Here is a 13,977-nt window from a genome sequence, read left to right on the forward strand (position 1 = left end):
CTATAGCTCCTCTCACCAGCCTCATCTGTGGTATACAGGTGTCGGGTTAGTTGGTGGCCAATTTTTTTCTTCCTCTGTTTGTATCACAAATGTAACGTGATTGAACACACACTATCGAACAGTAGGTGGCGGCATGCACAAACAAAATGTGTGAACGCCATGATACCAAAGAAGGAGAAGATATACTCCACCCTCGCCAGCCTTCCTGAGAAGCAGTCACCCGGCTGTTGCATTTTCGGTTATCCATTGGTCTTGTCTGGACCGTGAAGTCGCGGGAGAGTTTGGACAAAAATGGTGGATAAATAAAGAGTTCACTAAGGCCGTTTAAAAAAAATATCAATTTACGGTCTGCTTAACAGGGTGGCGCTCCCGTAGACACCAATGCGATAGCAGCTGGGCCTGGTCTGCTTTGTTCATTGATTAAACCAGAAAAAACAGCGACTGGATTGGAATCCTTCCTGCCCCCACAAAAAACGTGATTAGCTAGCATATTGACGCCGATAAATACAGAAACAAATGGCTTTGAATGGTACGTGTTATCAAATAATTAGCTACTAGCTACTATTCTGAAAATGTGAGGTAGTTAACGTTGCAGTAGTTTGTCAGCTAAAACTAGTTAGCTAACTAGCTAGTTTGTCAGCTAGCGCTAGCTAAGATTCTTGTTCACTTGCTAAATCTACAGGTTTTTATTTGAAAACCTCTCTTGTGTTTTAGCTAACTGTCAAAAGGTGACCGTTAGGATCGCGTGACAAGAATGGAGGATAATTTGGAGCGCGTGCTCCATTGCGATGACAAGGAGGAGGTAGGTGTAATGTTTACATATAGTAGGGCCCTGTGTAAGCGGTCATGTAGCTAGGCCTACCTTCCTTCTCAAGTAGCATGATAAGTGTGTGTGTGTCCCTCCCCAGTTGAGGCGGAAACTGGCCCTGCTACAGAGGGAGTACTCCAGGACAGTTCAGAGATTACAGGTGAGAGATATGTTGTGTAAAGGCGGTAGCAGGTGTGTGGTGGGTGTATGCACTGGTGGGTTAGTAGTGTGTGTAGTAAGCACCACAATCATGAATGATATCTGCGTTGTGTAGTACTGCACATTACATTTACATTTAAGTCATTTAGCAGACGCTCTTATCCAGAGCGACTTACAAATTGGTGCATTCACCTTATGCACATGTTTGACAACATTGATGTACATTATCCCTCTATACACACACACACACACAGCGAGCTGAGCGGTCAGATGCCGTGCGGAAGCATGTGAGGAGTCGGATCTCTGAGCAGAACCTCCAGGACCAGACAGACCCAGTCCCAGCCAGCACCTTTCCCAACCCAGCTCTACCCTCCCTCTCCCCTGGTAGCCCTGCTAGGACAGCCCCAGGTTCGGCCTCACCACCAGGCCCCGCTGGAGGTCAGTCTGCCCGTATTAGAAACTAAGTGCTGTAAAAAAAAATGTGACGTTAGCATATTTGAGCTTACCGCTATTATATTATTAAGGTTGTAGTGTGTGTTTTCAGGTTGTAATGTGTGTTGGAAATTACGTAGTGTGTGTGTTCAGGTTATATCCAGGTTGTAATGTGTATTGGAAATGACGTTGTAGTGTGTGTGTATGTGTGCAGACTCGACTATGGCGGCATCGTGTCCAGTGGAATCTGAGAACCCCAGGCGGAGGAGTCCGTCCATCCGCTTCCTCCTCCCCGTCGATGACTCTTGCCCTCGGACACCTGACCTTAACCCTCACAGACGAAGCCACTCCCTCCGGCTAAGGTCACGGAGAAGCCGGTTGCGCTGGGAGCGGACGGGGAGGGTCCAGGGCGGCGAGGGGGCAGGGGGGATGTACGACACGGAGACCAGCGAGGATGGGCTGGAGCTGGACGCACGGACAGATAAAGAAGAGGACGGAGAGAAGAGAAATATGGAGGAAGAGAAGGAGGGTGAGAGGGAGGAGAATGAGAGGGACACTCCAGATAAAGAGGCACTGAAACAGAGAGATGGAGAGGAGAGAAAAGAACAGAGGACATATGGACAGAAGGAGATGGAGAAGGAAGGGGTGAACCTGAGGAGAGATGGAGAGCATGAGAGAGAAGAGGGTGGTGATTCAGGAGCTGTGGGAGTCTCTGTGTTAGGGGCTGTTGGGTTGTGTAACACTGGGGGGGTCCTGGACTCGTGCACTCTGGTGGAAGGTCTGCCGTTCCCTGTAGAATACTACATCAGAACCACGAGACGCATGGCCTCTTCACAGAGCCACAGGTTAGTGGTCTCCTTTAATATCTGTTGTTGTTATACTTGATTGTATTGTACTCTATTCTATTGTGGAGTACTACTTCAGAACCACAAGACGGCGAAGCATGCCTTCGTCTCAGATCCGCAGGTTGCTTGGGTGATTCCACGCCAGGGTGGGACGAATAGATTTAATTGGGAGGAAGGATGTTTGATATGCTTTTTACATTTGTATCACAAACCATTTCATGATGAAATTGGCTGTTTTAGCTCCTTTTAGACCAATAATCAAATAAAAGTTTGAAAGCCCTTCCCAATGATGCACAGTTAAAAATAATAAGATAAGAAAAATACAAATAGTAACACAAGGAATAAAATACAGAAGAATTAAGCTATATACCGGGAGTACAGGACCAGATCACTGTGCATCTATATACAGGGAGTGCCAGATCACTGCATCTATATACAGGGAGTACAGGACCAGATCACTGTGCATCTATATACAGGGATTACCAGATCACTGCATCTATATACAGGGAGTACCAGTACCAGATCACTGTGCAGCTATATACCAGGAGTACAAGACCAGATCACTGTGCAGCTATATACAGGGAGTACCAGTACCAGATCACTGCATCTATATACTGGGAGTACCAGATCATTGTGCATCTATATAGAGGGAGTACCAGTACCAGATCACTGTGCATCTATATACTGGGAGTACCAGTACCAGATCACTGTGCATCTATATACAGGGAGTACCAGTACCAGATCACTGCATCTATATACTGGGAGTACCAGATCATTGTGCATCTATATAGAGGGAGTACCAGTACCAGATCACTGTGCATCTATATACTGGGAGTACAGGACCAGATCACTGTGCATCTATATACAGGGAGTACCAGGACCAGATCACTGTGCATCTATATACTGGGAGTACCAGTACCAGATCACTGTGCATCTATATACTGGGAGTACTAGTACCAGATCACTGCATCTATATACTGGGAGTACCAGATCATTGTGCATCTATATAGAGGGAGTACCAGTACCAGATCACTGTGCATCTATATACTGGGAGTACAGGACCAGATCACTGTGCATCTATATACAGGGAGTACCAGGACCAGATCACTGCATCTATATACAGGGAGTACCAGTACCAGATCACTGTGCATCTATATACAGGGAGTACCAGATCACTGTGCATCTATATACAGGGAGTACCAGATCACTGTGCATCTATATACAGGGAGTACCAGTACCAGATCAATGTGCAGCTATATACAGGAGTACAGGACCAGATCACTGTGCAGCTATATACAGGAGTACAGTACCAGATCACTGTGCATCTATATACAGGGAGTACCAGTACCAGATCAATGAGCAGCTATATACAGGGAGTACCAGTACCAGATCAATGTGGAGCTATATACAGGGAGTACCAGATCAATGTGGAGGTATATACAGGGAGTACCAGATCAATGTGGAGCTATATACAGGGAGTACCAGTACCAGATCACTGTGCATCTATATACAGGAGTACAGGACCAGATCACTGTGCAGCTATATACAGGAGTACAGTACCAGATCACTGTGCAGCTATATACAGGGAGTACCAGATCACTGTGCATCTATATACAGGGAGTACCAGATCACTGTGCATCTATATACAGGGAGTACCAGATCACTGTGCATCTATATACAGGGAGTACCAGTACCAGATCAATGTGCAGCTATATACAGGAAGTACCAGTACCAGATCAATGTGGAGCTATATACAGGAAGTACCAGATCAATGTGGATCTATATACAGGAGTACAGTACCAGATCACTATGCAGCTATATACAGGCAGTACCAGATCACTGTGCATCTATATACAGGGAGTACCAGATCACTGTGCATCTATATACAGGAGTACAGGACCAGATCACTGTGCAGCTATATACAAGGAGTACAGGACCAGATCACTGTGCATCTATGTACAGGACCAGATCACTGTGCAGCTATATACAGGGAGTACCAGATCACTGTGCATCTATATACAGGGAGTACCAGTACCAGATCACTGTGCATCTATATACAGGGAGTACCAGTACCAGATCACTGTGCATCTATATACAGGGAGTACAGGACCAGATCACTGCATCTATATACAGGAGTACAGTACCAGATCATTGTGCATCTATATAGAGGGAGTACCAGTACCAGATCACTGTGCATCTATATACAGGGAGTACCAATACCAGATCACTGTGCATCTATATACAGGGAGTACCAGTACCAGATCAAATGTGGAGCTATATACAGGGAGTACCAGTACCAGATCACTGTGCAGCTATATACAGGGAGTACCAGTACCAGATCATTGTGCAGCTATATACAGGGAGTACCAGATCACTGTGCATCTATATACAGGAGTACCAGTACCAGATCACTGTGCAGCTATATACAGGGAGTACCAGATCACTGTGCATCTATATACAGGGAGTACCAGTACCAGATCACTGTGCATCTATATACAAGGAGTACAGGACCAGATCACTGTGCAGCTATATACAAGGAGTACAGGACCAGATCACTGTGCAGCTATATACAGGGAGTACAGGACCAGATCACTGTGCATCTATATACAGGGAGTACCAGTACCAGATCACTGTGCATCTATATACAGGGAGTACCAGTACCAGATCACTGTGCATCTATATACAGGGAGTACCAGTACCAGATCACTGTGCATCTATATACAGGGAGTACCAGTACCAGATCACTGTGCATCTATATACAGGGAGTACCAGTACCAGATCACTGTGCATCTATATACAGGGAGTACCAGTACCAGATCACTGTGCATCTATATACAGGGAGTACCAGTACCAGATCACTGTGCATCTATATATAGGGAGTACCAGTACCAGACCAGGAGCACCTTGTTTCTTTATGAAGGAGAGAACATACATACAGGATGTTAGGCCAGCAGCACCTTGTTTCTTTATGAAGGAGAGAACATACATACAGGATGTTAGACCAGCAGCACCTTGTTTCTATATGAAGGAGAGAACAGACATACAGGATGTTAGACCAGCAGCACCTTGTTTCTTTATGAAGGAGAGAACATACATACAGGATGTTAGGCCAGCAGCACCTTGTTTCTTTATGAAGGAGAGAACAGACATACAGGATGTTAGGCCAGCAGCACCTTGTTTCTTTATGAAGGAGAGAACATACATACAGGATGTTAGGCCAGCAGCACCTTATTTCTTTATGAAGGAGAGAACATACATACAGGATGTTAGGCCAGCAGCACCTTGTTTTTTTATGAAGGAGAGAACATACATACAGGATGTTAGGCCAGCAGCACCTTGTTTCTTTATGAAGGAGAGAACATACATACAGGATGTTAGGCCAGCAGCACCTTATTTCTTTATGAAGGAGAGAACGGACATACAATCAGTGTTGTTCATTTGATTTGTTTACATATTGTGTTATTTTAATGTCATCACCTTCACGTTGGATTTGTTTACATATGGTTGTATTGTTCTTACATGCACATTGCTTTACTTGTGATGCTTTTATATGGACATTTGATTTGCTTACTTAAGGTTGTGTTCATTAAAACCTGCACTAAGGAAACTTAGTGCATGGCGCCATCTTTAATGTTAATGATATTATTTTTAAAAGTGCATAGTGTTGCTAATTGTATTTGTTGGTTTTCAGTATAAAACTTGTTGAAATTATTTCAGTGTAACAGTACTTTTTGAACATTTCCAGCACATCTTAACAACACCGCCATAATACTGATAACCGCGATAATACTGACAATACAAATAATACTGATAACATTGACAATACTGATAACTGTGATCATTTTGGTCACTGTAATCGTGATATGAAATGTTCATACCGTTTCAACTCTGTAACGTCTGAATACTTGATGAATGCATTGTATTATAGGTAAAATCAAGGAAACGCCAACATAAAGCTTTGTGGCCACCAGAACAGATTCAAATGCGCCTTGGTAAAGATTCTTTAAGTGTCTGGAACTCTATTGGAGGGATGCATAACCATTCGTCCACGTGAAATTCCATCATTTAGCGTTTTCCATCAACAAATCGCCGTGTCAGTAATTTGAATGTGAGCCTGCTCCGTCTCGTCTGTGGTTCACAAATCTAATGTAAGGTGTTTTGTTAATGCTACTTTCAGAGACCTGCAGGCCGTCATTCTGAACCAACTCAACAGGGGGCGCCACAGAAGGAGCAGGGGCCAGATGTCTGACACACACTCACTCTCAACTTCACACTCCGACTCACTAGCACAACCCTCCAATCACCGCCAGTGCTCAAGTCAACTGACCTCAAACTCACCGACCAATCGCACACCGGTCGAGGAGCCATCAGCCAATCAGATGCTTACCGCTGAGTCAGGGGCCAATCAGAGTGAGCGTTTACCTTCCAGAGCCTGCAGTGTTCGGCCTATCAGAGGCCGGAGGAGGAGAGGAAGGAAGCCGAGACTGGGCCGCTCTCTAAGTTTGGACTCGGATCCTCCAGCACCAGGCCCAGACAACACCCAGACCCCGGCCGCTATTAGCCCAGCCTCACAGCCTCTCCCTGGGGGTGGATGTCTGGAGCGCTGGCCTCTTTCTGGAGGTGTGGAGGAACAGCTTTATCCCATCTTCAGAAGGAGCTGTGTCTCTCCCCTCATTCACACATCAAAGCAGAGCAAAGGTGGGACTGAGCCGTGTGGTGTATCTGAAGGCTGTTACGTTTCACTGTGACTTCAATTATCAACTAACATTTTCATCCTTTCACTCGTGTTCTGTGTGTGTGTGTGTAGAGAGTGTGTGGTCTCTCCTCCTGCCCTCCTCCCTCTCCCCTGGAGGACCAGCAGTGCACCCTGGGAGTCTGGGCCGCGTCATCTCAACCTTTGACCTCCGGGATTTCCATCTCCCCGACGACCAGTTCGGACAGCTAAAGCTCCAGAAGCTTCGCGCCTCGTCTGCCGTTGCCGTCCCAGAACTGGAATCCTTCTCACCTTACAACATGCGTCGTCGCCGCAGCAGAGGCTCGGTCCACGGTCTCCACGGCGACACAGGCGGTCAGACATCTCAAGCGCCTACGCCTGAGCCCCTCCCTCTCAGCCTCACCCCTCCTATCACAGACTGCGTCACTCCGGTAGAACAGTCTATAGACATATCTATAGGCCAGCATCTTATAGACCACCCTATAGGCCAGCAGTCTACAGACTCACTAGACCATTCTACAGACCTCCATTCAGTTTGCCAGTTTACAGACCACCTTGTAGACCAGCCTACTGGCCATCAATCTACAGACCACCATGTAGACCAGCCTACTGGCCATCAGTCTATAGACCACCTTGTAGACCAGCCTACTGGCCATCAGTCTACAGACCACCTTGTAGACCAGCCTACTGGCCATCAGTCTACAGACCATCTTGTAGACCAGCCTACTGGCCATCAGTTTACAGACCACCTTGTAGACCAGCCTACTGGCCATCAGTCTACAGACAACCCTGTAGACCAGCCTACTGGCCATCAGTCTACAGACCACCCCGTAGACCAGCCTATAGGCCATCAGTCTACAGACAACCCTGTAGACCAGCATACTGGCCATCAGTCTACAGACCACCCCGTAGACCAGCCTATAGGCCATCAGTCTACAGACCATCCTGTTGACCAGCTTATAGGCCATCAGCTTACCGTTTTAGTATGCCAGTCTATAGACTTTCCTTCAGTAGACCAGCAGACAGGCCGACTCACTACTGAGTGCCCTTCCCTTCAAACTGAAACAGTGACCGAGTGCCCTCCCGAGTGTCCGTCCTTCCACACAAAGACTAAGTGCCTTTCTCCGTGCCCTACGGAGTTCTCTGTCGAGTGCCTAACCAAATGTCCTTCCGTGTGCATTACTGAGTGCCCTTCCCTCCGGACGGAGACAGATGCAGGGTGTGCTGTCCCCCCCAGCCCCTCCCTGCTCCTCCTTAGCCCCTCCCTAACCAGCCACACCCGTCACGGACACACCCACTCCCTTCCCCTCTCCTCCAGTCCCCCCTTACCTTCCTTAGGGATGAGCCCTAACCCCTTGACCACTAACCCCAACATACCCCTCTCCCTCCCTGACAGCCCCCCATTACGTTCTTTAGAGGCGGTGACTCACATCCTCTCCTGCCCTCCCTGCCCCTCTTCTCTGCCCCTCTCCTGCCCTCCCTGCCCCTCCTCTCTGCCCCTCTCCTGCCCTCCCTTCCCCCCCACTCTGCCCCTCCCCCTCTCCTGCTCTCCCTGCCCCCCCACCCTGACCCTCCCCTTCCCCTCTAGTCCCTCCACCCAAGCCCTCTCTCCTCCCTCCCTCTCTCCCTGCCCCTCTCCAGCCATCCCGCTCTCCTCCTCCCCTCCCTCCCTCGCTCTCTGCCACCCCAGCCTGGTTGATTCCCTGCCCCAACTTTTGCTCCCTCCCACTCCTCTACTACTGCCTCAGTCTCTCCCTCCAACCCCAAATACACCCTCTCCATCGCCCCCTACCCAGCTTCTTCGCCAGCCAGCTCCCTCTCTCCACTCAACCAGACAGGCCACCGAGGAGAGAGGAGAGGGAGAGGAGGAGAGAGCATGGAGGAAGAAAGAGGAGAAGAGGAGGGAAGGGATGACAGAGGAGGGTGTCTTAAAGCTCTCTCACACACTGAAGGTCAATACTGTGATGTCAAGCCATTGTTGTGTATTTCAACATCCATGTCACAACTCACTTCAGAGAATGTCTGTGTGTGTAATAATAATGGTATGTGTGTGTGTGTGTGTGTGTAGGCCCCTGCAGGAGGCAGCCTGGTGGATGTGTGCTGTGTGTCGTGGCTGTCAGTAGGTGTATGTGTAGCGGTTGCAGGAGAGTGGGAGGTGTGTGTTTGGGGTCAGACCAACCCCCCACACTGGAGACGACTGCACACCTGGACCTTCATAGAAGTAACTATGTGTTGTGTGTCTTAATGTGTGTGTGTGTGTGTGTAACAACTGACTTTTATATTGTTTATGGCTGTTTCTGTGTTTAATGAGTGTGTGTAACAACTGTGTTAAATACTGTGTGTGTGTGTGTGTACCAGTCAAAGGTTTGGACTCCTACTCATTCAAGAGTTTTTCTTTCTTTAGTGAAGACATCAAAACTACGGCATAACACATATGGAATCATCTAGTAACCAAAAAAGTGTTAAATATAAAAAAAGAGATTCTGAGATTCTTCAAAGTATCAACCCTTTGCCTTAATGACAGCTTTGCACACTCTTAGCATTCTCTCTTTTGTTTGTTTACCCTTTTTTTGGTTACTACATGATTCCATATGTGTTATTTCATAGTTTTGATGTCTTCACTATTATTCTACAATGTAGAAAATAGTACAGATAAAGAAAAACCCTTGAATGAGTAGGAGAGTGACAAGAATCGTGCAAGCTAACAGGCGAGTCACAAACAGACAAATAACGGCGCAGGACGGCATCTCAGAACACACAACTCGTGGATCCTTGTCATTGATTGGCTATTGCAGCAGACGACCACACCGGGTTCCACTCCTATCAGCTAAAAACAAGAAGAAGAGGCTCCAGTGGGCACGCCGTCACCAACACTGGACAAGAGGAGTGGAAAAACGTCGCCTGGAACATGACAGCGAGTTCAGTTTACTTGAGTGGCCTGGTCAGTCCCCAGACCTCAACCCTATAGAGCATCTGTGGGATGAGATGTAACGGGATGTTGGTAGCATGAATGTACCGCCATCCAATCAGCAGAAACTGCGTGATGACATCACATCAGCATGGACCAACATCCCTGTGGAACGTCTCCCACACCTTGTAGAATACCCGGAAGAATTCAGGCTGTTCTGGAGGCAATGGGGGGCCCGACCGATACTAGATGGGTGTACCTAATAAACCGTCCAGTGAGTGTACGTTGTATGTGTGTGTGTATTTAATGTGTGTGTGTGTGTGTGTGTGTGTGTTTAAGTCAGTGATGTCAGTGTTTCCTGTGCCGGACGCTCCTGGGCTTCTGTGTGTGACTCTGGGCCATCTGGAAATCAGAGAGGCCAGGTACTACCCCCCCCCCCCCCTCACACACACACACACACACACATACTGCTACCACTCCCCCATCCCTCTTTTTCTTCCCTGTTCTTCTTTCTCCTCTCTCTCCCTCTTCTTTGCTTGTCTCTGTGTTCATGCGTCTGTAAATGTTTCTATTAATATGTGTGTCTGTGCACATGTGTCTCTGTGTGTGTAGGGTACTGTGCTGCTCCAGTCTGTCCCAGGCGGTGCTGTGTGAGGGGGAGGTCCAGATGGTGTTGGGCATGTCCAACCGAAGGCTTGTTAGCTCCTCCTACTCTGTAGCCACAACCCCGCTGCAGGTCTACACACTCACACAGGATGGCAGGTAACCACGGGTGACCAGGGTCTTCTCTCGTCTGGCATGGTTAATGCTGTGTGTGTGAACTCTATGTCTGTGTTTCTGTCTCTCTGACCTCTCTCAGGCTGCAGGCCTGCCTGTCTTTGGTCTGTCCTACTGAGCGCGTGCGGACCGTGGCGGCGGTGGAGGGACAGACTGACGCTCTGATTGGCTCAACCCACGGCGGACATGTTGTTCTGTGGTGAGCAAGAGAATGTAGATAATTCAGTGCTTCCTGGTGCTGGGGTCCTAAACGGGGGCAGCCTTGAGGTTATTTTAATAAGTGGTGTAGTTCTAGAGCAAAAACACCCCTTTAGGTCCCCGGCACCAGGATGCTCTAATTGAAAGGTTTTCAAAGACACTTGCACTGGTTTTGTAGACAGCTGCATTATCGAGGAACGCTTTAACTTCCAATGACTGTAATATGTGCTTGTCTCACCTATCTTAGTGGAATGCACTGACTGTAAGTCTCTCTCTGGATAAGAGCATCTGCTAAATGACTTCTCAAACCTGTTTACAGTTGAATGAGAATCTTCTCCGTTAACTGTGTGTGTGTGTGTGTGTGTGTTTGTCAGGAACGTGGCGACGGGGCAGCTGCTGCGGAGCATCACTCTGGGAGATGGTTTCACGGATACGACCTGCCTCCGAGGATACTCCCTCTGCGTGAGTGTGTGTATTTAGTGTGTGTGTTTAGTGTGTGTGTGTTTAGTGTGTGTGTGTTTAGTGTTTAGTGTGTGTGTGTTTAGTGTGTGTGTGTGTGTGTGTTTAGTGTGTGTGTGTGTATTTACTGTGTGTGTGTGTGTATTTACTGTGTGTGTGTGTGTATTTAGTGTGTGTGTGTGTATTTAGTGTGTGTATTTAGTGTGTGTATTTACTGTGTGTGTGTGTGTATTTAGTGTGTGTGTGTGTGTGTATTTAGTGTGTGTGTGTGTGTGTATTTAGTGTGTGTGTGTGTAGTATCTGTACCAGAAAGAGTGTGTTCGTTCCTACTATAATGTGTGAGAGAACCTACAGGACATGGGAGAATTTCTGATCGTTGTGTGTGTATTCTCACCATGTAATTCCCCATGTCTAACCAACAGCCTCCACCCACCTTGACTGAATAGTGATGATGTTGTCATGTCCCACTCCGTCCTACGAAACCTCCCAGTGTCTGCGTACCAAACCACCCAATTCTCTGCCCTTTCTCTATGTGCACTCTCTCCCACACACATTTTTTAAAAGCATTACTGTCCATAACCCATCCATGGGTAAGAGGGAGTGTCCACTACTTTCCTTCTAAATCCATGAAGGGAAGTGAACAAGTGTATTGTGAGAGTACAGAGAATTGAGACAGTCAATGTGTAACTCAAATTGTATTTGTGACATATGCCGAATACAACAGGTGTGTAGACCTTACCGTGAAATGCTTACTTACAAGCCCTTAACCAATAATGCTGTTCAAGAAATAGTTAATAAATTATTTACTAAATAAACTAAAGGTCAAAAAAACAAACTAATCAATCAAAAAGTAAAGCGGCACATTTACATAACAATAACGAGGCTATATACAGGGGGAACCGGTACCGAGTCAATGTGCGGGGGTACCTTTGTAGATATAGTGATGGTATGTATAGTCATGATGTTGTCCTGTTTTATTGGTTGTTTCTTTTTTTGATTTTTGATTTTTCTATTTGAATGAATTTTGATTTGTCATGTCCCCATTCGTCCTACAGGGGGTGCTGTTTGTCCTGTTGCAACACCCGTCCCTGTGTGCTGTGGAGGAGGAAGAGGGAGGGGCTCTGTTCTCGCTGGTCGCCACCAACCCTCTGACTGGCACCGTCGCCCTGGCAACCAGACTAGGCCTCCCCAAAGCCTGCACTGGGAGGTGAGAGGGGGGAGGAGGAAAGGGAGAGTTGGCAGGAAGAGGGAATTGTGTGTTAACCTCTCTGTCGTTTGTGGGTGTGTGTTTTATTCTGTGTGTGTGTGTGTTCTCTCCCTAGGCTGGTGGAGGTTGATGTCCATGGCTCCAGTGTGGTTGGGGTTTTCCGGTCCGGCTCCGTGTGTGTGTGGCAGCTTGGGGGGCGTCAGGGCCAGCAGGGGGTCTGGTTCCCAGAGCTGGGGTGTCAGCTCGCCCGTTGGGGGGCGCAGGGAACTGTCCTGACGGCACACCTCAATGGAGACGTCTGCTTACACAGCTACAGACCACTCTGATCTACTACAGACCACTCTGATCTACTACAGACCACTCTGATCTACTACAGACCACTCTGATCTACTACAGACCACTCTGATCTACTACAGACCACTCTGATCTACTACAGACCACTCTGATCTACTACAGACCACTCTGATCTACTACAGACCACTCTGATCTACTACAGACCACTCTGATCTACTATAGACCACTCTGAACAACTACAGACCACTATAGAACACTCTGAACAACTACAGACCACTCTGAACTACTAGAGACAACTATAGACCACTCTGAACTACTAGAGACCACTATAGACCACTCTGAACCACTATAGACCACTCTGAACCACTATAGACCACTCTGAACAACTACAGACCACTATAGACCACTCTGAACTACTATAGACCACTCTGAACAACTACAGACCACTCTGAACTACTAGAGACCACTATAGACCACTCTGAACAACTACAGACCACAATAGACCACTCATCCACTATAGACCACTCTGAACAACTACAGACCACTATAGACCACTCTGAACAACTACAGACCACTATAGACCACTCTGAACAACTATAGACCACTCTGAACTACTAGAGACCACTATAGACCACTCTGAACAACTACAGACCACTATAGACCACTCTGAACAACTACAGACCACTATAGACCACTCTGAACAACTACAGACCACTATAGACCACTCTGAACTACTGTTATACATGCCAGAGAGTCATGTTTGTTCTACCAAACACATTTCTATCTGAAGGTTGTCCAACGTGTCCTGCTGAATGCAGCCCAGAAGGGAATACTACATAGCAGGATCAATGAGTTTGCGCTCTAACTTTGATAAGCAACCAGAAATAACTATTGATTTTCTGGTTCATTAAGAAAGCTAAACTTAGATATGTGTTTTTGTTTGTTTTATTATACCATGCACTTTATATATTTCTATAAAACAAGTTATTTCAGAATGTTTAGGCAAGTTAGCTGGATAACACATTGATCTTGCTTTGTAGTAAACACCTGCAACCGTGACCTCTCTGGTGCTGAATCACATTTTGATTCTGATTCTTCTGAATCACATTCTACCACATCCAAATGACGTGGTTCAACTGTCTGGTTCCTTAGTCTGTTCCATATGTACCTACATAT

At 47.0% G+C, this 13,977-nt stretch overlaps 1 protein-coding gene across 2 annotated transcripts; it reads left to right on the forward strand.

Moving 5' to 3' along the window:
• Positions 1 to 200: 200 nt before the first annotated feature.
• LOC129839046 (mucin-2-like) lies at positions 201 to 13,971 on the forward strand. 2 transcript variants are annotated; one of them, XM_055906309.1, is made up of 14 exons: positions 201 to 529; positions 715 to 802; positions 909 to 968; positions 1,222 to 1,405; positions 1,614 to 2,244; positions 6,422 to 6,942; positions 7,052 to 8,910; positions 9,027 to 9,179; positions 10,206 to 10,288; positions 10,479 to 10,628; positions 10,726 to 10,842; positions 11,216 to 11,303; positions 12,356 to 12,507; positions 12,623 to 13,971. In XM_055906309.1, the coding sequence occupies exons 2-14, from the start codon at positions 755 to 757 to the stop codon at positions 12,831 to 12,833; spliced, it is 4,257 nt and encodes a 1,418-aa protein (XP_055762284.1). In that variant the 5' UTR covers positions 201 to 529; positions 715 to 754; the 3' UTR covers positions 12,834 to 13,971. The 2 variants fall into 2 exon arrangements, with proteins under 2 accessions (XP_055762284.1, XP_055762285.1); XM_055906310.1 differs by lacking the exons at positions 10,206 to 10,288; positions 10,726 to 10,842; positions 11,216 to 11,303; positions 12,356 to 12,507; positions 12,623 to 13,971 and having other exon boundaries at positions 10,479 to 10,620.
• The last annotated feature ends 6 nt before the right edge of the window (positions 13,972 to 13,977 follow it).

Source organism: Salvelinus fontinalis, chromosome 40, assembly GCF_029448725.1.
Source record: "Salvelinus fontinalis isolate EN_2023a chromosome 40, ASM2944872v1, whole genome shotgun sequence".
In the NCBI taxonomy this organism is placed as follows: Eukaryota; Metazoa; Chordata; class Actinopteri; order Salmoniformes; family Salmonidae; genus Salvelinus; species Salvelinus fontinalis.